Source organism: Strix uralensis, chromosome 2, assembly GCF_047716275.1.
Source record: "Strix uralensis isolate ZFMK-TIS-50842 chromosome 2, bStrUra1, whole genome shotgun sequence".
Lineage (NCBI taxonomy): Eukaryota > Metazoa > Chordata > Aves > Strigiformes > Strigidae > Strix > Strix uralensis.
In genome coordinates, this window is record NC_133973.1 from 109,089,731 (window position 1) to 109,115,342 (window position 25,612).

At 40.0% G+C, this 25,612-nt stretch overlaps 1 protein-coding gene across 2 annotated transcripts in view; it reads right to left on the reverse strand.

The window, feature by feature from the left end:
* COG6 (component of oligomeric golgi complex 6) overlaps positions 1 to 15,955 on the reverse strand; it is a 59,868-nt gene extending 43,913 nt beyond the window's left edge. For both annotated transcript variants that reach the window (XM_074859775.1, XM_074859776.1), the window contains exons 1-4: positions 15,705 to 15,955; positions 14,980 to 15,123; positions 13,706 to 13,777; positions 9,657 to 9,715 (exon numbers count right to left, since the gene is read on the reverse strand). In XM_074859775.1, coding sequence (XP_074715876.1) covers positions 9,657 to 9,715; positions 13,706 to 13,777; positions 14,980 to 15,123; positions 15,705 to 15,830 — 401 coding nt within the window. In that variant the 5' untranslated portion in view covers positions 15,831 to 15,955. The remainder of the gene's footprint in view (positions 1 to 9,656; positions 9,716 to 13,705; positions 13,778 to 14,979; positions 15,124 to 15,704) is intronic.
* Between the last annotated feature and the right edge of the window lie 9,657 nt (positions 15,956 to 25,612).

The window sequence follows — 25,612 nt, forward strand, 5'->3', positions numbered from 1 at the left end:
TTGGTTGAAACAACTGACAATGTAATTTAGTAATTTAACTTTATTTAATAGTTGCTCTGAGTCTCTCCTCTTGTGATGGAAATCTCAATTTAATATAAAACCACAAAGCTGAAAATACTTACACTGGATTATCCCTCTCTTTAGAGAAAAGAAGGAAGGTAGGAAAGAGACTAGAGAAAGCAAATGGAAGACCTTCTTTGGCTTCAACTGAAACAAGATCTCCCACAAACACAGGAGCAGATGGGATGTTGAGAAACTTTTCTGTTTCTCCTGTGTATCTCCTGAGTGCATAACCTTTTAAGTGCTCTTACAGAAGATCTCCATTTACTATTATCTCCCGTTTTTCAGATTTTTTTGAATGTATACTTTCACCAAAATGGGGGCAGGGGAAGGTCTGATTTTAAGAAGTGCAATATACTGGGTATAACAGTTTTTCAGTTTGCTTTGCAGATTTATTGGAATCAGGGTTGTAGACTTTCAAAGAACAAGGACCAGAGTCAGGAACCCTACAAACAGAACACTCGTTAGTCCCTGCTGGAATTCTGCATCCCCTTCATTCCTGGGGTTACAAACACGAGCAGATCTCACTAGTCAATCTCTCTCTGCCTGCACGTCCTCACTCTGCACAGTCCTCCCTCTGTTGCCTTTTTGCTGCTACAGAGAACAAGGTTCAGTCAAATATCATGCTTTAAAGGCACTCTCATCTGTGGCTGTGTCTTTGGCTAACACCTGCCGTAACTGCTCACTGACCCATTCTGCACACTCCCGATAATTCACTTTTATAAACCAGAGTCAATATATCAAACTCTAAAATACTGGCTAGTTAGAAGTTTCACAATATAAACACAAGATAACAACCTCAAGGTGGCAGCAATGCTTCATCTATCTTTCTCGAGATAGTGATCTGGAGGTGGTGAGAAACATCTATCCTAAACCTAAAATCACGTTTCTGAATTTTGATAAAGCTATTTCTTTTGGGCTCTTTACAAAGGACATAGGATTTCAACAAGCTACTCAGTTTCAAAACCCAGGTTAGCCACATCTGCTTATACTGGCTATGAAAGTTGCCTTAGTTATCAGTCTGCATGAGAAAGAGATGCTATATCCTAGATGATAGATCAGGAACAAAACATGAAGTGCTATGTACCCTTGACTTCTACCTGGTTGTATACAGCATTAATGACACCAATACCTTCACACGGCTATTCAATTTTTAATTTTTGAATCAATTTCATTTTAATCTTATTAAAGCAGGGAAATGGATTAAAATATCACTCAAGTTTGCTATGGTTATTTCACTGCAATAAGTGCTATGCAAAACACAATGCAAGTAACAACAAAAGCTAGAGTAAGGCCATCTTACATATCACCCACAGCAGTCAGTACCTGTGCAGCACTTGGACATGTCAAGACCCACTGGCCTTTCTACAGACATAATAATTTCTAAATTGTGTCCTAAGCAAGTGCAGTACAGTAGAGGAAACACTGTGCTGTTATCTGACAGTTGGTTTTTTTCTTTTACAGAGTTATCCCTGCATAAAGGAACAAAACTGTTAACAGATCATGGGAACACTGCACCGATGCAAAGGGGGAAGTGCCAAGCACTGGTAGACTTTGGAGCTTGGGTGGGGGCCGGGACTCCAACAAAGAGCAATTTCCCCAGTTTTAATCGTTACCAGGGAGACAGAATTCTTTTGCAAAAGAACTCAAAAGGCTGGGAAAACTATGCACTTCATGCACTTCTCCCTTGAACGAAATACAAACGTGCACTGTTTGTTAGGATTATCACCTAGACAGCTCAAAAAATGAGCTGGAGGAGTAACAGGCTTTTCCAAAGTTTAATTTTATCTTGCCACCAAATACTGCACAAAAATCTGCTAGCTTCCTTTTACAGAATTTCACAGAATTCATAGATTGTCCTTCACCTAGGACAAGTCATAGCAGCACATTCTAAAATTACTTTCAATTTGTTGTACTGAGGATTCAACAGACTTTTAAAGCCTTAGAGAGATGGAGTATTTCTAACTCACAAAGAAATACCATCCTTAACAGACATGTATAAATGCTTTTCAGCAGCAGCTGGAAAAATTATTTTTCTGTGATGGTTTTTGTGGAAGGCAAATATACAATACTATATAACAAAATATCTTCACACAAGTAAGTGTTAGGAAACCATCCTTAAGTACAAGGTGCAAAAATGCATTTGTAATTGCTGAGAACAAGTGTTTTTATTCTACATTTTGTCTGTCAAACACATCTTTTATTAAAGGAGAAACAAAATACTGTGAGAAGGTATTCAGTGACCAATTCCATCACAGAATATAATTATGAAATTTTCTCCTTAATTAGAAATAGGAAGGCACAGAAAATTACAGTGAATTGTCTAACGTTCCTAGGATACAAGAAAATAGCAGTAATATTACAGAAGGCTTTAGTGAGACCTCATCTGGAAAAGATATCCCAATCCTGATCATCTGTGTTCAAGAACAATGGACTCCCATTAGACCAGAGCTAGCACGATGATCATGGGAATGGAGAACCTAATTTATCTTAAGAGCTTCCTTCATCTCTTCTCATAAAGGACAAGATGAGAAAACAGACAATTTATATCCAAGAACTAGGTTGGAAATTAGGGAAAGGCTTTTACTAGAAAGAACAATCTTTTGAGGTAAGTGTTCCAAGAACAACAAGTACAAAATGCAAAAATAATTCACTTAGTTATATGTTGAACAGTTGATGAGTTTAGGAAAATCATCATGCAAATGATAGCTGGCAGCAGGAGAATGGACTTGAACTTAGAAGGCTTTTCCCATCTGTAATCCCTATCTAAAGACAGCTAGCCTGCAATGCTGCAGCCCTGCCATTCTGCTCTAAACAGGTAAAAATCAAAAAGGCTAAATCAAAAGTTCAGCAATAAAAGATACTAACTGCACTGAAATGACTCAAATCTTGCCAAACAGATTACTAAACACTAGAATAAAAAAGCTTACATACTGTAAATAAATTCATAGAATTCAGTCATTTTCTACTTACATACCGATCAGGCTTCCCATAAACATCATTGGTATGTATCTACAGAATAGTCTGGATAAGTAATTTTCAAATGCAAAACTTCTCAGCAATCATGTCATATATATACTTACTAGGTAAACCAGTGTTTAGCAATGGTTAAAACACAAGATACGGTTTCTAACTTGTGAAGGAGTATTTCCACTGAATAGATTCTTTTCCATACTGCAGAAGTTAGCAAGTTGATACTGTTATACCAAATAGACTGATAATCTTCAGTGTCTCTTTTATACAATCTGATATAAAGACATTTGAAAGGGGCCTGCTTAGTCTAGCTTCAAATTTGCCATCAAATTCAAAAATGTTGCCAAAGGCATGAAAATAACATGCTGTTCTCTATATCCACCTGGAATAAGATCAGAACAAATGAGCTTAACCAGCAGCAAAAGGAGAACTAAATCAGATAGTAGGAAAACAATAAAGAACCAAAATCAATTTCCAGGGAAGATCATGGGCTCTCTGTTCCTGGGCTTTTCTTCTAAGAACAGATTAGACAAACATCTGTCAGGAATGGTATCGTGTAACTGATGCTGCACTTCCGATTAAAGTTTCTCCACCTGTAAGACCATACCTCATTTCATAGTGATCAAGAGTACTTCATGCCTCAACAGAGTACATGGTTGCCAGGTAGAAAAGCTGTCAGGAAATAAGGCTTTGCACTTTCTCTTGCTGGTCATGGCTAAAATGTCTCAAATTAGTTGGGGTTTTTTTCAGATCCATTTTAGCTGTTTTGATTCCTGTGTTATGTATGCCCTGTTACCCATGTTTTACTTTGTTGCAAATCAGGAAAGAAAATCAGCCTCAGAATTTCAAGCCTTCACCATCCCCCACATCGAATTATAATTCAGTTTGGGTAATCACTGCTTTCTCTCATGAAGCATATTCACAGGAATAAGTGTAATAACAAGTTTCAAAAGGTCAAGACATGCAATACATCTCATCAGTGCAAACCACCAGGTAACCACTTTTCTCAGCACACGCTGATGAAAGCAAACCTCTCTAACCTGCTACAAATACTGCTGAACTTCCTACATCATTTCCAAACTGATTATGACAAAAAAGATATTTCTTTAAAAAGGAAAAAAGCACCAGCAACAGACAAGCACGAGATCTGTAGCGTAGCGCTACTCAAGCAGCAGATGTTCACTAAGAAACATTTTGCTGAAGACTTCTGACCTTGTATTGAACACAGAGGTGACAGTCAAATCGTTCACTGAACTCCAAGAACAGTTTGTTGAATTTAAATAAAGGGCAAGCCTGAATGCAATTCAATTAAAATAAACTGAAGTACACACTGCTGCATTCCAAAATACGTGTAGGAATCATATTTAACAGTATTTTTAAAAAGTGAACAATCCTAGTGCCACAGAAACTGATTTTCCAGATTCAGCACAATAAGGACTGACATCAAAACACATTTTGCTCTAACAACACAATTAATAGAAGCTAGCAAAACAAGACAATGTGTAAAGGTGTTCAAGTACATAATCTCAATTAAAGTTCTGAAACTTTAGCCTGACTCAAAAAATATCTCTCCAAGCCATTTCCATTCCCAGTCTTCCATACAGCTTTCATTAGTTTCAGAAAACTACTTCCAACTCTCACCAATTTACTATTTCTGCAGGCTTATTTTCTGTGATCTCCCTGAGCATATACATACACTCACATAATCACTCTTATTTAATTTTATAAGAATTAATGTTGTAACTATTACCTTCTGGTCTCTTTCTTCAATTGTTAGATTCACGACTGTCATTTATGGCTAACCTCAAAAACAATCTTGCACAATACCTTACCATTAAGTGGCTGGTAGAACTACTATGAAGCCAGGCTTCTGGCATTCTGCATACAGTATTTTGGAACAGACTCTTATTTCTCTGGTTTGGGAACTACTGAACTACAGACACTTGTTCCCAAAGCAAGGTGAAGTAGTTTAGCGTTGCAAGTAGGTTTTTAGTTTCACACAAAGAAAAAAAAAGAACTAAACTCAGGTATAATAAGAGAACCAATAAGTCACAGGAAGCTTTTATTAAAATCTCACTTCAAGGAACAAGATCCTTTTTCTGTCAGCCTATTAGCAATAGCAATAAACAAACCCACATCTTTTAAAATGCAGCAGATGTTGTTTGAAAACAAACTAATCTCCTCATTAATACACATAAAAAGCCTAATGCAACCTGAAAGCAATATTAGTGTGCTCAAGTAAATATATAGAAACCTAGTGAAGACACTGAGGTGGATTTTTAACAATTCACAGAAATTGTCTGAAGTAACTACCTCAATTTTTCTTTATTATCACAGTTTGTTATGCAATACATTAAAACAAACATTCTAATCAAGATACCACATTATTGAACAGCAATAAATTAACCTTGCTATAGAGAGATGGGTTGAATGGTTTGGACTACTTTATTACACGCTACATGGCTCTACTAAGTTGTGGTAAGTCTCAATCTTAAGGAGAGAAGAGGGGAAAAAACCCATGCTGGTTCCTATATTTAAATTATGGAATCTGCTTAACAGTGTGAAGGAAAACTGTTCTGCTTCTAACGTACAGTAGTTTTAACTAGTCTTTACAGAGAAAATAAATTCAAAACAAGCAACCTAACTGACCAAAGAAATGCACCATCTCTAACAATATTCACAAATAAAAAAACCGCCATTGTATTAATGAAAGATTACTTTTTTAATTCGTTATCTAAGTAACATACTGTAGCATTTATGCTATATCAAGTCTAAAGCTCACAAACCAAGTTTACAAGGAAAACAACGCTGCAAAGCAACAACCTGAGAATGTAGGAGTTTTAACTTAAATCTGAGACAAGCATCTTCTTTTCTACCCTATTTAACCAAGTGTCTTAAATCATACATTTTACCAACATAGGAAGTCCCAAATAGCTCATCAGGTTACCTACAGGATAATGCAGGTGGACCACTATACCTTCAAACCACAAATCCGAGAGACTAGGATGACCAACAAAGAGTTCAGGTAAGAAGCTTAGGAAACTGAAAATCATCTTGAACCCCATCTAATTATATAGGTGATGATACAATGCAAAAACTACTTAGTATAAGAAACCTAGTAACTGCGCAGAACCACCAAGACAGCCATTCCTTTGCAAGTACTGCAGAAGAGAAAGAGTATGCACAAGGATGAAAGCACGAACGAGCATTCTTACTTAAAATGTTCATCCTCATACTCAGTTCCCATGGTCACTCTGCATCTTTGGGAAACTATTCTTCACTGCTATCATGCAGTTCTTGATTAAAAAAGCCCCACTACACAGGTTCAAATGCCACATAGGGAAAAATTTCTGAAGAGATATTTACATTTGCAAGGGCAAAATATGTTGCAATGTAAGAAAATAGTTGACTTACTACTTCAATATTTCCTTTATTTGCTTTGTGTAGCTAGGGGAATAAAGTTACAACTCCAATCAAAAAGACCTTGGCTATTGACTTTTCTTTTCCTGGTTTTGAAGTGAACATTCTGTTCTTTTAATTGCAGTTTGCTTTAAACTTGATATAATAAAATTTACTTTTCATGAGAACTGACCAGGCATGAAGAGGGTTTACCCAAGCCAAAGGTTCCACCTGTCATTTACTGAAAGCTTTAAGACTCTTACAGAAAGACAACTAGACATATTTAATCAAAGCCAGAGCTAACGTATTCCTTCAAAATGAAGGGAATAAAAAGCTATGAAATACAAACTCAATTATTTGCCTAAGTAACTTTCTATCTTCACCATACTGAGTGAAGACAGCAGCCCATCTTCCCTAAAATATCAAATACAAAATATTAAGTATTTTTTAAAAAATCTAAATCTCCAAATACCATAAATGCATGAAATGCATCTGAAAGTTTACTGTCTCCCTTCAGCTTCAGAACATTGAATCAAATCATAACATTTTCCTCCCATGAAAACATGGTCAGCTAAAGTAAATCCGATAAATGCTAAACATTTATAACAGAAGACCTTCTTTTTTGACCAATATCGCACAGCAAATCACTGACTGGAAATCAGAATAATTTCTGAAGTTATTTTTTAAAAATGACTAAAGACTGAGAAAACAGATGACAACTTAATGTAGTACTCAGTGAGAAGGGCAGAATCAAAATAACTTTCCTTAAGGACAGTGTAAACAACTGGCTCAACAAAATGACATTTTCTATCTCACTATTTAAAAATGTTCAGTAACGATCATCTGCAAAAGCAGAACCTAATGAATGCAAAAATGAAGAAGACGACTAATATTTTTCAGGGTAATGTTTAAAAACATTCCATTACTCAGCACCGATTTAAGAATTTAACTCACAAACACTGTGGTACATAAAACTGAATTTGTTTTTTAAAAAGTACTTTGATGTTAAACTAAAAAATTACACAGAAAATTCCACTACATCGGTGCTATCTGAATACCAATTCCCATTATCCTAAACTTCAAGGAACTTCTGTCTAATTCATGTTTTCTTGAGAAAAGTCTATCATAAAATAAACAGCTGGTAGAACCACAGAAAGTAGAAACAGAAATTTGGGACTGATGAAATCTGAAGACAGCTTCTGTGTTTCATAATAAGAAGAGATACATCTTTTTATAAGAACTCTAAAAATTGATTATGCCCAGCAATTACTGCCTTGTTCTAGACTGACTGTTCTTGCTTTAGAGTCATTGTTTCAATTGTCTTCTTTTTGAATGGATCAAGCTTTCATACCTGCATTTCAATCAGACAGCGTTTTACAACAACCCTCAGAAGACAGAAAAGCCGTGCCCTCCCAATTGCACCATTTACTCCCTTGCTGGTTAAGAAATGTCACCTGTTAAGTTAAACGAATCAGCAATTTGAGACATCTATTTTGTCTGACTGTAGGCAAGATTTCAGCTTTTCAAGAAACCCCTCACATTTGGTAGCAGATGTCTCTTGATGTGCCTGATGTAAACCAAAACGACACATCAGAACAGTTATTTAATGAGTTAAAAGATGACTAAAATGTCACAAACGGAACAAAACAGCCTTCCCATTGTAGCTTTTGTTTAAATATTTCATAAGTTTAGCCAGGAAAAAAGTTGATTTTGTTAATAAATGGCACTAAGAGTCTTCCATAACCATCATATTGTAAGATCACAAATATTGTTTGGCTTCTGCTAGTGGGTACTTCATGGCATACTTAAAAAACAGTCTTTCAGAAGAGAACTTTTTCCTACATGTGCACTCTGAGGTCACACAAACCCTTAGAAGGACAGGCTACTTCCTAAACCTTTTTTCCTCCTCACACTAGGGAGATGTTCTGTCTCTTAAAGGAATTAGCGTAAAGTCTTTTAAGTAAACTATTGTGTAAGGACTATATTGTAGAAGTACTGACGTACAGTCTGCATAATCTCCTTTAATGGAATTTAAGGCCAATTAGACATACACCACTTGGGATTGGTCTTGATATCTTCCATTCTGCTTCAGAACAAGGAATGAAAGCAGCTTTCCTTTTCTGGAGACTACAAAAAGTATGATCACTTCTCTGTCCTACTACTTCACATACTTGTATTTAAAATAACAAATTTTCTAAGACTTGACTTCTGCTCGTTGACTTAAACTGTGACTTTGCCAAATCCTTCACTTTATACCAACTGGCACTGTATTTTATGCAGTTATTCTACATTCAACTTTTAAAATATGTACAGATTACACTCTTAACTTCACATTCACACTCTCACAGGACATAATCCACATCTGACTGAAGGCCACAACATCAACCTACTGATTTTGAAAGTGCACCCAGAGCTATCCAAAGCCATAAATTCTACCAGAAACTTATCACTGGAAATAATTATTTCTCATCTCCAGTGAACTGTATATAACTTTCAGAAGAAAGCTCATAAAGCAAGGAGAGTCATTCTTCTACACTGACAAAGCCTATAGCTGTAAAACCAGATACCCTAGCCATAAAACCAAGAAAGATTCCTTGAATCCGTCATAGGCAATTATCCCCTTCCCCTGAATAAAAATACTGAAAAGAGCAAAATACAAATCTTTTTTTCCACAAGAGGTTGGAAAACCAAGAGAAGTAGTGGTCTGCGTTAGGCTCATTAAACAGCACTTACGTATTTCACAGTTAGCTTTGAATATGGCAGAGTAGGTCATAATCCAACTTTCTGTTCCTACATACAGTCCCTGAACAAGAGAGTGATTTCCACTGGATATGAAGCATTAACAACAGCAACAAGCCTGTGAAACTGATGAGACACTGAGTAGGTCCTTATCTGTTACAAAACAATATAGCTTACATTATCAACTGACAGCACATCCATGTTCAGAATGCTGTACCACTATAACTGATTCTCTTCCCTGAAAGGCCAATTTTTATTGCAACAAGCACTAACACATATTCTTACCTTTTTGTATCTTCTAGTAATAAAGAGTTCAGTATTTTATTCCAATTGAGCTACAAACACAGATAGTGTTAAAAACAAAGTACAAATACAAAAACCCCCAAAGTTACTATTGAAAAATAAAGAGTGGCAGAATCAGATCTAGAAGAAAATTCCATCAGTACAGTCATGTCTTCAAGAAATAAATAAGGTTGTATACATACTTTTCTGCCTGGAGTTTTGTGGTTTTTACTATCAAGTCCTGGGTTTGTTCCTTTGCTGCCTAGAACACAATTAGAATCATTAAGCATGTGAAAAACACAAACATATCAAATGTATTACACAACCGTTAAAATATGTAATACTTTTAAAGCTTTCTGACTATAAGCAGTTTTGAGTGTACTCTTTGAAACAAAAGGCCTTCTCAAAATAAGTATTCATTAATTCTCCCTATTTTCAGGCATGAAAAAAACTAATATCCTTATCCGTGTATATTTTCATCTTTATATACATTTATATTCACATACAGTTGATTTCTAGTTTATACTTAATAGAAAAATATTATTATAAATATTAGAAATAGTTCTGATTTTGTTTGTCCATCCACTGCAAGTTGTTTACTGTTACTAAATGAAACAAGTTCCTCTGGGTGCGAAACTGCCCAGTACCACTGTCCATACAGACAGTTTAGACCACATGAATACAGCTCTGCTGGTCTAAGCAAGTTTAGCTCTACAGTCCAAGCAGCTTACAGGGATGTAACGACCAAGAAAAATTATTAGAAAAAAATTCTTCACCAAAAGGGTTATCAAACACTGGAACAGGCTGCCCAGGAAAGTGGTTGAGTCACCATCCCTGGAGGTATTTAAAGGATGTAGACGTGGCGCTTAGGGACATGGTTTAGTGGTGGACTTAGCAGTGTTCAGTTTATGGTTGGACTTGATGAACTTAAAGGCCTTTTCCAACAAGAATGATTCTACAATTCTAAGAGCGATGCACTTAAGTTCATCATAGCCCTAAATGCTCAGTGATGACAATGCAAGGGTATTGCGGTGGTTTAGGCCCTGCCAGGACCCGAGACCACGTTGCCGCTGCCTTTCCCCCACCCTCGGACCAGACGGGGCAGGGAGTGAAATACAAACCCCAGGGTTGAGATAAGGAAAAATTTAATACAACAGTGTAACAACAACAACAAACTGAACAACAACAATAACAGTAACAACAATGAACAGAACAAGAGGTATACTGCACAGATAACAGCAGTGAGGGGACCGAACCACACAAAAACTGTCTCTGCTCTTCCCGCGCTTGGGCACCCGGACCTCAGGTCAAATAACCCGGCTAGAGCTCCCTCTCCACTGCTGGGGAAACTTAACCCTATCCTAGCTGAACCAGGACAGATATCCATGCAGAAACTATTCTGCTAGAGACAGCAGCTGCATGACTAAAGGCATTGCTGCAACTGAAGTTAAAGAGTTCTGAAATTCATCACTCAGCAAGAAGATAAAAGACATCTGGAATTGTTGGTTTCCCACTGGATATCACCAGTGATCATTTAGGCAGAAAAATAAGATTTAACAAAAAAAATAATCCTGAAATCAAAATGCATTCAGTAGAGAATAACATTGCAAGTGAAGAGGTGAAAGCAGCTATAAAGATATTCTGCATGAATAATTTCTACAGGTCTACATTACAGCATTTGCCAAAACGAGGATGCCAGTCTTGAAACCTGTGAGAGGTCTAGTGCAAGTAGATACACACACTGATTCATTTTGGCCTTTCTATCTGCCACACTACATTAGTTACAATGGAAGAACAGTCACAGTACAGAACGCTTTGAAAGGTGAAAGTAGGACTGCAACCACTCAAGTACAACTTCAGTCATCAGAGGGAGCCTGAGCTGTTCCACGAATATAGACAGCGGGCACTGCTGAGGTGACAGTTACTGAATTTTCTAAAGGGAACTACTATGGACTAGCATGCAAATTTAATAAAAGCTCGACAGAATTTACTGAACATTTAGTAGTTCCAAAATAATTTAAGATCTCTTTATGCTTTTTATATCTTATATAAAAATAATATTTAATTTTTTAATGTATTCATATTTTAAACTTTTTTTTAATAATACTGATTTTCAATGTTTCAGCCTAACAAAAAAAAAGACTATTACAACAAAAGAGTAGACCTGAACTATTCAGCATGGAAATCTACTAATTCCAGACTTTTTTTTTCTCCCCTTCCTTCAGAGTTGCAAATTTTAATAAAGCAAAAAGACAGAAGACATTTGCTTCCTTTCCAGTGCTTTCTGGACTTAAGTACTAATTGCCAAGAAGAATGCTAACGGTAGGACAGCAGAAAGGAAGGAAAAGCAGTTTTTCTGGATCTAGCTAGATATATCAGGAAGTCAGTTTTTATTTACATGCATTCAAATGCATGCCACATACTGTTATTATTGCATGTACATAATGTAAGAGCTTACATCTAATCAAAAGAAGGTAACTGGCAGAAAAGTCAGGCATGCCAGAAAAATCAGAAAGCTGATATTTGATACTTCTTGCAGATCCAAAATATAAATATTTTTCTCTTGTTTCCCACCTCAGTATACTAATTAAAACTCTCATTATCCTTCAACCCATTCTAGCACTTGCCTCCTCCTCTCCCTTTCAGTCATTGCTCTTATCAAGTCACTATCCTGAAATCAGATTTGACAGTATCTGGTTATTTGCATTGGATGGTATTATAAACTTACAAAATAAAAAAAGGTACAAAGCTTTTTGGCTTATCAACATATAGTCCCTTTTATATCTTGTATTTGTTCTGCTCTCTTAGCACACTTTTCTGCCCTATATGCTATAGATATTCCTTTTCGTGTCTTGTATTTGCTCTACTCTTAGTTCATTTTTCTCTTCTTGTTCAGTTTAAGCACATGCTTGCAAGTCTTCACATCCTATTACAGATAAAGTATTTGACAACTGAGTGCTAGTTCATGGGTTTATTAATTTACATTCATACAAAGAAAACATTGGTTGAATTGAGACAAGTTAAGAGTTCTGCAGGGCTTTAGAGGAAACCTAATGTGGGGCACAGAACAAAACTACCTACTGACTTTAACAGAAAAAGAAATCACTGCAGGGTGGCTCTACTCGGGGAAAAAAAAAAAAAGAAATCACAGATGATAGTTACACTTCGTGATCTAAAGACTTCTGCCTTTTAGAGCAAAAATCTGCATGGACACTTGACTCATTTCCACATCTAAGAGTTTAATCAAACAGTTCCTGAACTGCACTAGGGAATACATCCACATTAACAGTATTCAAAGAGATCTGAGACCTCCCAAGGTGCATTACCCATTGCCTTCCAAACCTGAAAATTAAGTACTGCAGTGGGCTACACTGTACTCTCACACTTTTTCAGAGCAAGTTCATCAAACTACAAGCATTCTTATGGGAATTACATGCAATGACTATGAAACCTATTAATCTAAGTAGGGGGACATCTCAAATACCCACGTACACATTAGGAGGGGAAAAAGCAACTGTTTTCACAGGATTTTTTTCTCATTTATGTGCTATATTCCGAACAGATTTGGTTTGGCAAAACATCTACACCTCAGTGTCCATAAACCTTTTAAACTCATCACTGTACTCAATATTGAACTTGTACACTAAAACCAAGCCAGATTTAGTAACGCATTATAAAACACAACCTTTTAACCCCCCTTAGAATGTTATGGATTCAGGCTTAATACAAAACAGAACTGCTTTTGTTGAATATCAGCATTTTAAGACAATGTTATGAAACAAAACCAATAGAATGAAGATGGCATACTAGATTTGTCTCCCTCTTTGGATTACAAGATACTTTCTTATAAATATACTTGATTTATATGAAGACGTAACAGATGTAGTCAATGCAGAAGGCACGAATTTTAAATGGAAATACACAAACATAATTAACCCTTTAATCTCACATACATCCAATCTAATAAAATATTTTCTCTCCACTCACAAATGGATATCACATTGCTATTCTCAAAATAAGTATATTGCTGCATTCTGAATTGCAATTTGGAAGAAATTAAAATTACTTCCTCAATATATTTTCTAAATAAGTAAAAAGAAACATATTAATATCCTAAAGTAACATAATATGCATACTATGGAAACATCTCAATGTCATTGTTAATCCCTAAAAATAATTATTTATCTTTTTAAAAGAAAGTAGTCTCACCTCAAAAGGAAAAATATACAAAGCACATGTACTTATATATTACCTTCAAACGACTGGACATATCTTCACAGCAGCTGCTCATTGCTTGCACATCTTCGTTTATACTCTCAAGCTCCTAAATAAGTTCAAATAACAGTAATTGTATTTTAAATCAGAAATGCCATGCCTAAGCCCAGCTTCATCCCACCAAAATGAGATGCCCAAGTTACAAGGAACATAGTTGCTCTAGGCTCCCTGTAAATCAATGGAACGAATGCACCTCTAAAGATCAGCGTTCACTTGGGATTTTATCTGTTTGAAACATCACCTCTCTCTGCACAGGATTTTCATCAAATGAAACAAACGATGAAACAATTTCACAGAATCACAGAATCATCTAGGTTGGAAAAGACCTTGAAGATCATCCAGTCCAACCATTAACCTAACACTGACAGTTCTCAACTACACCAGATGCCTCAGCGCTATGTCAACCCGACTCTTAAACACCTCCAGGGATGGGGACTCCACCACCTCCCTAGGCAGCCCATTCCAATGCCTAACAACCCGTTCTGTACAGAAATGCTTCCTAATATCTAGTCTAAACCTTCCCTGGCGCAACTTGAGGCCATTTCCTCTTGTCCTATCGCTTGTTACTTGGTTAAAGAGAGCCATCTCCAGCTCTCTGCAACCTCCTTCCAGGTAGTTGTAGAGGGCGATGAGGTCTCCCCTCAGCCTCCTCTTCTCCAGACTAAACAACCCCAGTTCCCTCAGCCGCTCCTCGTACAACATGTGCTCCAGACCCTGCACCAGCTTTGTTGCCCTTCTCTGGACACGCTCAAGTAATTCAATGTCCTTTTTATAGTGAGGGGCCCAAAACTGAACACAGTAATCGAGGTGCGGCCTCACCAGTGCCGAGTACAGGGGTAAGATCACTTCTCTGTCCCTGCTGGCCACGCTATTTCTGATACAAGCCAGGATGCCATTGGCCTTCTTGGCCACCTGGGCACACTGCTGGCTCATGTTCAGCCGGCTGTCAATCAACACCCCCAGGTCCCTCTCTGACTGGCAGCTCTCCAGCCACTCCTTCCCAAGCCTGTAGCGCTGCTGGGGGTTGTTGTGGCTCAAGTGCAGCACCCGGCATTTGGCCTTATTGAAACTCCTACAGTTGGCCTTAGCCCATTGCTCCAGCCTGTCCAGATCTCTCTGCAGAGCCTCCCTATTTTACTGTAAAAGTATATTTGTCCTGTAAAGTCAAAATCTCTCTTAATACTTTTTTTAAACTTTAAATTACATAGCAGTACTCTTGCAAGATAGCTAGTCACACTGTAAAAATACTACCTCTTTAACTTGCTTGAATATGTGGACAAATTCTTCATTTATGGCTAAGCTTCGTCGTTCAATGTCTCCACGCAAGTTTCTTCGGGTGCGCAAACTGTTTTCAACAAAAAAGGTCGAGAGAGCCTTGAGTGCTTCCAGCATCTCCTAGAAAATAAAAAAAAAAGACCTTAACTTTCCACACAGTTACAAAGAAGCAGCTTACATAGTCTATAACTATGTTTGTGGTTTTAAGAAAAAAACCCAAAAAACTACTACATGATTTTAGAGAAAAGACTACCTAAACACACTCCAGATAACTAAAATAATTGTTGAGTCTTTCTTCTTCTTGTATAACACAAAACTTACTATTTCAGAATAGCTTTAATCAGTAAGATTACACCGGGTTAACGCACGACCTACCTATAGCTAGAAAACATTTAAATCAGAAAAAGCCGGAGAAGCGCCCTCCGAGCTAAGCAATACAAACCTGCCTACGATTTGAAGGTATCGAACAGGTGCGTGGCATGTCGCTGGAGAAACAAAACCCAATTTTGTTTTTAATTAACGCTGCAAACGTCACCTTGCGACTCCGCAGCGGAACTGAGGGTATGACACGGTGGCTCCCCCACGCCGGAGCCTATCGGGGCTCGCAGCCCTGACGGCTCATCCGGCCGCCCGCCCGCAGGACGCTCCCGCCGGGCAGGCCCCGGCCCCCGCCGCGCCCCCTCAGCCGCCGCCCGCCCCACCTTGTCGTTGTCCAGGCGAGTCTCCAGGATCTTGTTGAGCTTGCGGGACAGCGGGTTGCTGCCGGGGGAGGCCGGCAGCCCCGGAGCGGGGACAGCGGGCGGCGGCGGTGCGGCGGTGTCGGCCATGGCTGCGGCCCTCCCCTGCCGCTCGCACCCAGCGCCGCGGCGGCGGACCGGCCCCGGCGGAAACGCGGCCCCGAGGCTTTGGTTCCGGCCCGGCCCCGGGCGCAGGCCCGCAGCGGCTGGTGGTGGGGCCCGGGCCTTTGGTCGCCGGTACAGGTGGCTCGCAGGGGAATGAATAAAAAGATTTGGGGTTGATGGTAAGAAGGAGGGTTCACTTCCTGAGGTCGGCTAGCTGTATTTATTTCATGAAATAAATGCTTATTTATGAGTTTAGCTAAAAAGGAAAAATAAATGGGCTCTATTGTATAAGCTAATAGCAATGACAGTAAAAGTGTATGAAAATGAGGGGGGTGTCTTGTTTCGGCTGTGCGTTTACTGACACAAAGGTCTCACCCCTGAGGTCTCCTCGTGTCTCCAGAGCAGCAGAGCTGCCCCTCCACCGCAGAGGGAAGGAGATGTGGCTTCGTGAGCCGGGGCCGCGGTGGGATCTGTGTCTGCTGCAGCCGTGGGCTCCGCTCCCCTGGACTGCCCGGCCGCCTGGCCTGGGACCCACCGCGGTGCTGCCTCGGCACTCTGGGTCGAACAGCCTCAGGAGCCTGGCTGCGCGCCCCGCTCTTGTTCTGCAGCCGTGACATGTCCTGTGTCAAGCGCTGAGGTGCGATGAAGGGATTTCTGTGAGCTTTTCCAAAGGACAAAAACCGGATATGCAGATGAAGGTAAGACACCATGGAAAGAAGATGAATATATACAGCACACAGCTGTTACTTATGAAGATGGGGGTCCCACCATGGTATTAGCTCTGAAAACAAGAGCGCCTTGCCCATGCAATTGAAAGTCAGTTTCCATTTGTCTGGTGGTGTGTGGATCAAAAAGCAAAGACTCAAGCAGCAGCTTAACTCTTCAGGAGTCTGGGGACTTCCCATTGCTCTTCTGTAGGCTATTCCTGAAAGAACTGCAGGCAAATCGAGTAACCTTTCCCTTTATGCCCAGAGTGGAGCAGTTTTCATTCACTTATTTTTTCTTTTAGTTTGAGTCATTTATCTCAAGAAAAAATTATGTGAGCAGAGACGCCCACCTGAAATTTTAGCATGATGGGGACAGTGGTAAGATATTTTTCTATTTAATTTTTATTTTTTTGTTTGCTTCCTCACATAAATCGTCTACATAAAAGGCCAGCTTTTCTAAACAGCCTGTGTAGTGCCTTGTTTCTACTGTTGGCTAGTCAGCAAGAAGGTTTTCAAATATTTTCAGACTCCTTGTTTCCCTTCTTAGTTTCTGATCCTCCACCCTAATACACTGATGTTATGTCCTTCGCTTCTGACTAAGCTTCCAGGAGCTAGGATCACCCTTCTCCACGTCAAAAGAGATAAACCAGTATGCTGTCATCACAGCTATGAGCAATTAGTATTTAAGCATCTCTTGAAAATCCTATTATTGGAAAGATCCCCTCCCACTTATAAATTGAATGTTGTTAGCAGTTTGAACAACATTTCAAATGCTGTTAACCTGTTGGATGAGTTGACAGAGTGAAGGCACACCTTGAAGTCAGAAAGACTTGAACATCTGAACCGCGAGTGTCAGATGAGTCAAGACCATTGCCAAGTCTTGTCCAGCAAGTTATACCACAAACCTACACGGAGCCACAAAGATTTTCCTCTATCAGTTGGTGCATTTTCTTTTGAAGCAGACAGTTCTGCTTTCAGATGCTCCTTGATGGGTGTGCATTTTTTCAAGAATGTGTTTCATGAGCCAGAATGCTTCTAGCTAACATAACACATTGGGCTGGCAGGAACTGATAGGATTTTGAAACAGCATGTTTTTATCTGTGCATGTGTTCTCCTGGGAAAATGAGAAGAAATAATTGAGGGAGCACTTTTTAATCTCCCACTACTGCAAGAAGTATTTGTATGAAGACACCAGGACTTACCTTTTGTTATTCTTTTAGGAATACTAGATGCAGCTACCAAAAAAATCCTCTCCTTTTCCAACATGGATAATATTTGCAGGCTACATTTTTCCTCAGAACAGATCTTTTTAAACAAAAATGCAAATGTGATAGTGCAGTGAGGTCACCCTCTAAATCTCAGCTGATGTGCCATGGCTTGTATGTGTCATGAAAGTGGGTTTGACATGACATTCTTAACAGTTTTCTTGTCCATCAGCAAACATTGTTGTGTTAAGTCAACTGGATGTACACTGTGGGATAAAACAATTGAGAGTTTGTGATCTGTAACTGCCAGAAGGGACTCTGATTTCAGATATCAGTCTATGTATCAGTGGAAAACAGTTTGTGTAGTGTCAAGGATAAATCCCCTTACAAAGCTAGATACGGCAGCAAAAATACAGGTGTCAGCAAAAAAATGTCTGGTACATGATGTTTTCTGTTGATTTTCTTATCTCAGTTCCTTATTGTGTTGCTTTTTGGTTTTGTTTTTTCCCCAGGAATAGACAGCAAAATAACTGTTATCACTATGCAGCTAGTGAAAGTGTTCACAAAACACTCATTTGCTGCACTACAGACAGGACCACAGTTTAGCCTGCAGAACAGGGAGTGTGTGTTCTGTGGAATGCTACCTGTCATCTATGTAGCCCCAGCTAATAATGCCATTGTACTTTCAAATGCTTGGAGGTACATGTACTTTTCAAAGGCAAAGTCGAAAAGGTTTGTAGTAGTCTGTTCTTAAGAAGTCTAAGTAAGAATAAAACTCCAGTGGATGAATAGGTTGACTGGGGTCAAAGACATGACTGGAACTGATATCTCCCTATCCTGTGGCAAAAGAGGAGTGATAGAGCAGGACAAAAAGGAAATGTTTTCTTATATACAGAGAAGGAGAAATGGCCCTTTGCTATAGCTGTTGTCACAAGCAAATGAGGGTGAGAAAGGATTTTTGTGATGAACACAGAAGAAAATGTAAAAATACATTAGAAGAAGAAGAATAGTAGAGATTGAGGAAGGAAAGGAAGGAAGGAAGGAAGGAAGGAAGGAAGGAAGGAAGGAAGGAAGGAAGGAAGGAAGGAGGGATAGACTGATGCAGAACTTGCTTCAGTATGATCCACAGAGGACATAGGAACAGGACAGATTATGAAGTAAAGTCAGGGAGGTGAAACATCATATAACAAATGTTCATAATCAGTTGTATTTTCTATCTATTACAGTGTAGTATATAAAAAGAATTTGACAATGCTACTGTTATATACAATTTACAGGCCTTGATGCTTTCAGATGCAGGGAAGAAGAGCATCTGCAGGAAGCTGGCTATAGTAACTTGCTGCTCAGCTATGCCATCCTTGTGAAAGTGATAGCAGCCCTTTATGCTGCAGCCCTTATAGAAGATCAGGTGAGAGGCTGGATCAATGGGCTAAGGCCAACTGTATGATTTTCAATAAGGCCAAATGCCGGGTGCTGCACTTGGGCCACAACAACCCCCAGCAGTGCTACAGGCTTGAGGAGGAGTGGCTGGAGAGCTGCCAGTCAGAGAGGGACCTGGGGGTGTTGATTGACAGCCAGCTGAACAGGAGCCAGCAGTGTGCCCAGGTGGCCAAGAAGGCCAATGGCATCCTGGCTTGTATCAGAAATAGCGTGGCCAGCAGGGACAGGGAAGGGATCTCACCCCTGTACTCGGCACTGGTGAGGCCGCACCTCGATTACTGTGTTCAGTTTTGGGCCCCTCACTATAAAAAGGACATTGAATTACTTGAGCGTGTCCAGAGAAGGGCAACGAAGCTGGTGCAGGGTCTGGAGCACATGTCGTACGAGGAGCGGCTGAGGGAACTGGGGTTGTTTAGTCTGGAGAAGAGGAGGCTGAGGGGAGACCTCATCGCCCTCTACAACTACCTGAAAGGAGGTTGCAGAGAGCTGGGGATGAGCCTCTTTAACCAAGTAACAAGCGATAGAACAAGAGGGAATGGCCTCAAGTTGCGCCAAGGAAGATTTAGACTGGGTATTAGGAAGCATTTCTTTACAGAACAGGTTGTTAGGCGTTGGAATGGGCTGCCCAGGGAGGTGGTGGAGTTCCCATCCCTGGAGGTGTTTAAGAGTCGGGTTGACATAGTGCTGAGGCATCTGGTGTAGTTGAGAACGGTCAGTGTTAGGTTAATGGTTGGACTGGATGATCTTCAAGGTCTTTTCCAACCTAGGTGATTCTGTGATTCTGATTCTCTGATGATTCTGATTCTGTGAACTTGGCTCTGCCAGGCTCTCCACTGCACACAACATACCCCAGAAGAAATCCATCATTGCCTTATGTTCTTCACTAGTTCTCTGCCATCAAATTATTCTTTGACTTTCTCCGGCATTTTGTTGTTATTTTGTGCTGTGGTTGGGCTAGAAAATCCAGTTGATAGGCAGGAGCACAGGAAAATGTTCTGTGTCTTTAAGTCAATTAGAATTGGATTTTTTGATGGTTTATTTTCTGAGAGGTTATTGTAGATACTTTTCACTGGGCCAAATCAGCCCTTTCCTTGAGCTAACAATTTTTCAAAAGCTCAGACAGTGTTGACCCCATTTTGCAAATGAAGGTATGACTCTGTGAGTGATTTGGCCAAAGGTCACCCTGACAGCAACCTGTAGTCATGTAGTGAAACCTGTCTGTGTCCCTTGAAGCTCCAGAAGAATGTACAGCTCTGAAGTTTTCGGTTAGCTCATGCTCTATCACTTGAGGATTTATTGTCATGCCTCACAGTCAGCAGTAGTGGCTATAATATATGTGATGCTGAATCAGCCACCTGGTTGAGGAGCTGTAAAACTCCTGTTTGTTATAACTCACTGAAAAGATAACACTAACAGTACAGTATGCACTTTAATGCATACCAAACCCGTGAAGTCTTTCTGTTCATCTTCTGCTAAAAAAACCCAGCCATTGATTTCAAGGTAAGTACTGTGCCAGCAAAACTGATAGGGTTTGGTCTTGTATCAGGTCTGGCTTCAGAACTCTACATGATACAGGAATTCTCTAAGGAAGTGGTCATCTAGACTACGTGACCGCATCCCCAGCAAGGTCAATAGGTCATGGCACTGCCAGTCACTATAGTGAGGGCCCAAGTTTCACCTAGAAAAAAGAAATAAATGGCTTAGATGGTGGAGCCAGAAGAACTAATATCTGCTTAATAGCTGACTAACTGCATCACCTTAGTGACACTGTCTCCGTGGCTCAGGTATAAAGCTTATCTTCCTTTGCATATGCTCATTAGTATGTCGATGAGACCTGTAATATAAGAGATTATTGTTATTGTTATTACAGTATAGCAACAAAGAGGAATATTTTTGCCAAAAAAAGTAGAAGCACGACACAAGTAACACATGATATAATGTTAATGGTGTATGCCAGACCTGCTATCCTTTCTCTTTAAGCAATGACTGCCTGTGTCTTGCTGGCTAAAGGTCTCTGGAATGTGTTCTGTTTTACAGATGAAATAAAAGTAACCCAAACAACTGAACAAAAATTACGATTCACCATCAGGCAAAGAAACAGTACCCTTCACTATGTTCTGATCTCAGCTGAGGTCAGTCTCTAGCAAAGAAAATCTAGAAAATGATGCCTAAATTACTGGGCAGTGCCTTCACCTCAGCCGATCAACCCAAGGCCATCTACGGGATCATGACACGGCCATGACATGGATCATGAGAAGCCAAATGTAGATCTAATAAATCATGGGATTTATGGCATTAGAACAAATGCTTTTTGAGTAAGTACATCAGCAGCACAAGTTTTAACACAGACCATAACTGCTGCAAACTTGGCAGAGTTCCCTTTTTTGGCAGCTCCTCTGACTGCTCTATTTTAATCCAGCGCTGTGGGTCAAATGTCCACGTCTTATGGATTTCAGTCGAATGTCTTAGTTTTTTCTTCCCTTGACTTTTCTGGCATGTTTCCTGTGAACAGACTGTTCGTTAAAATCCATTAATGGAAATCCAGACCACTGCCTTAAGCCCCCACAGCTAGTGATGAACCATGACTATTCTTCACTGAAATGCCCGCACAGCTTAGGCAATTGTTGTTATCCCCAGAATCCAACCACTATGGTTGCTTTGTGTTTACAGTTCAAGTCACTGAAGACACGTGATAAATGTTGCATATATTGCTGCCATTCAGGATTCATACAGGACTCCAGGATAGTATTATTCCACTTGGCAAGACAAGAGATGCATAAATATAGACATAGTAATAAAATGTGTAATGAAGTACATTTTTGCAGCCTTTTCCATTTCCTCTATTGCATTGACTGGCTGATCTCTGTTTTGAAGCCTATTTGTCTTTTCTAAGATCCTTTTAAACTCCTGTTGTGTAACTTTTGCGCTCCTGCCCTTTTTGAATCTACCCCCCCACGCATTTCTGCCACACAGGCAGGGTAGTATGACTGGCTTCTCTTAGCTTCAGCCAATTTCTTTACCATGGTCACTATCCAAAGTACAGTCCTTAGTGTGAATAACTGCTATACTTGAGCTAGTAGCTGTTCCTTGGAATGTAGTTGCATAAGATGATAGATTTCTCACCCTGCTAACACAGCAAATCCTGCACAAATGTTTGTATTGGCACAGGAGAGACAAGAGTCTATGGCCAGGAACACCTTGGGGACAGGACTTCCCTTTTAAATGGCAGCTAATGGTTTTGTCAGGCAAAAGTGTATCTGGAACCATGAGGGCACAAGGAACTCTTGAGGGGACAAGCAATGGTGTGGCATGGGGGCAAAAGTGTGGCAGCTTCATCACAAAAGCCATGGTCTTGTGAAACTGCACCTTAGGGATGCTGCTAGGTCAACTCACATAAAAATATTGACAATCATGGCAATTTTCACAGCAGCATTACAACACAGAATCATGGAATGGTTTGGGTTGGAAGCAACCTTCAAGATCATCTAGTTCCAACCTCCCTGCCATGGGCAGGGACACCTTCCACTAGACCAGGTTGCTCAAAGCCCCGTCCAACCTGGCCTTGAACACTTCCAGGGAGGGGACAGCCACAGCTTCTCTAGGCAACATGTTCCAGTGTTTCACCACCTTTATTCACAGTAAAGAACATCAACCTAATTTTACATGTATGGGTGTTATAAACAGGTTTCCCTAGTACTCATAACGAATCTGTTTGGGTGAATTTAATCAAAATTTATTGCTACAGCAGGAAAAGTAAAAGTTTCCAAAATGCCAGAAGTCACACTCTCTGATATCTGTCAGGAGGGAAGCAAAACAACTCCAATGTGGAGCTACCTCTGTAAAGTTGACTCAGAAGTGTCCTCTGGGCTTGCCTCAACCATTCATCTTTGTGTGTCAGCTCATGCAGCCCTTCCAAAACCTTGGCAAGATGCCATCACCCTCCAAGATGCTGGAGAGCTGCAGTGGATAAAAATAACTTATTACTTAATGGCTGACACTGGCTGCAGTCACTGCAGATGAGTTGCAAACAATTTCTCTGCGAAGATCTACTCACCTTCAGAAGAAATATGTTTAAGCCTGCAGTTTCTTGCTCAGATTACCTGCCATCTCTCTCTGGTGGTCATTTCTGCCTTCATGGCATTATTACAGGACTGGCATCCCTATGACTGATGCACTGGAAGCCAATAATTATGTCCTCAAGGGAAGGCAAAGGTCGTAGGAAGCAAACTTGTTTCTAAACTTCTGCATCTCTCGTGCATATTTATCCATTTGCAATCTGAAATTGTGAGACTGGAGTGAGTCTGGGCAGCTCTGCCAAGAACAGGCAGAGTGGTAGCGACCTCCCTTGTTCTGGGCCCTGTCGGGTGGCTGCAGAACAGCAGTGGGGAGCACGGTGATGGGCTGCCTGCTCTGAAATGCAGAGGGAGGACAGCTCAGCCTTGCCACCCTGGGTGATGTGGCTGTCAGATGGCTGGATAGTACTGATGTCGCTCTGTGATTACATTGGAAGGAAAAAGCGCTGTGCATTTAGCTGCTCAGATGAGAGTTTTGCCAACGCAGGAGTTCTGCGTCAGCATCTACTGCAGCCGAGTAGGTTGGTTCGGCTGGTATACAGCACGGCATCGACAGCTTTGTGAAGCACTCGCATTCCCTGGCAGGAGCTCAAGGAGCACTTCCAGCAACCTCCAATTACAGTATTAATTACAAGAGACTATCAAGTTCCACAGAATAGGCCCCAAGCTTCCTTTTGCATGCAAACTAGCAAGGACTTTCTTGTCCATGCAGGTAGAACTCTGTTCAGAATATCATCAGCCTGTTTATACATCACCCATCACTGTCAACTTCCCTTAAACAATGACACCTTAAAATAATGTTGTGCATGCAGAGCACATGCCTTTCAAAAAGCAAATGTCATGCTGAGTGAACTGCCAATCTGTAGGTTTTGAGAGGATATTTTAATGTTAATTGTGGTGATTAGTGGCTTCCTTCTACTTCTGCCCCATACATGGCCTTCTATGTGATAAAGTCTAGAGTACTAGTAATATAGGCACAGTAACACCCTAAAGAGAAGCATCAGGTGCCTTAACCAGATTGCGGATTGCAGATTGCAGTGCTAACTGACAGAAATTAGCAGATTGTCTTCAAGCAATATTTGTGCCTCACTGTGGAAATCTTATGGCAAGAAATGCCCATGCTGGCATGGAGCTAGGCTTTCCTTTCACTGGTCAAAAAGCAGATTATTTTGCTGCTTTACTAGCAGTGTGACTACTGATCCACTGCTGATATAGGAAGCTCTGAACATTAAGTGGCATGAATCTCTTCTTGCTCTCTTCAACTTAGATACCTGAACACTTGAAGAGAACATTAAGTACTTATGGTGGGATACATCTCACCAGTCTTCTACCATCTAAAAGTTAGAGGTGAAGTCCACATCCTATCCTATCAGAGGAGTGAAAGAAAGGAACTTTCAGAAGGCAATTCCTACCTAGTCTTCTCCACTGTCTGCATAGAAAATTTGTATGATGGACCATTGACCAATTTTTTTTTAATCCTCATTGGTCTGACTGTGGCTTTTGACTTCTCTGCAAATAATACTAAGAGTATGCCCCAGCTACAGAAATGAAATATAGTATTAGAATGCTGGTGTAACCCCAGACTCTCCATATACTCAAGGGGAAGGGGGTAAAAACCCCAGGATGTTTGATTTTACAACTGCATAAATAAAATGTCTTATTTTCACAGTAAAATGATCCACTTGGTGCCTGTAGGCATGTGACATATCATCCAGACACATATCATTTTGGGTGACACATCGTGGACTTGCCAGTTGCAAGAGTAGAACTGCCCAAGGGCTAGTTCAATTTTTGCACCTGAATCAGAAAAACTTTTAAATTTTCATTCATAAATCAATGGTGCAGTCTAGTTCATACCTGCTTCTTCTGTTTCCTCTTCTCCTATGTCTCCTTTCTTTATTCATTTTGTCACCTGCTCTCTGTCTTCCCATGCTCAGAGGTATGTGTTTCACTCTGTCAGAGATATGCCTACTTGCGATGCATTACTCACCTTCTCAGATACCAATATTAATCCAATTTTATTTTGGTGTGATGGGATTTGGACACAATTTCTATTATCAGTAGTGGAGATATTATGCCAGCATACCACCACAGGGATATCGGCTTGTGTCTGATTTCTTGAAATGAATAGTTGTTTTACAAGAGACTTGAGCATGAGCAGGAATATGTGTGAGCTCCATTCTCCAAAGTGTTGGGCACTGTCTTGAAGATGTGCTTAAGTGCTTGGTGATTTATGGCCAGAGTTTCTGTGTTTTACAATGTTGAGCCAAAGTTCCTTTCTTTTTTCAGTCACTGAAGTTAACAGAAGCACTCATGTATGGGTATTGCAGCATAAATTATCT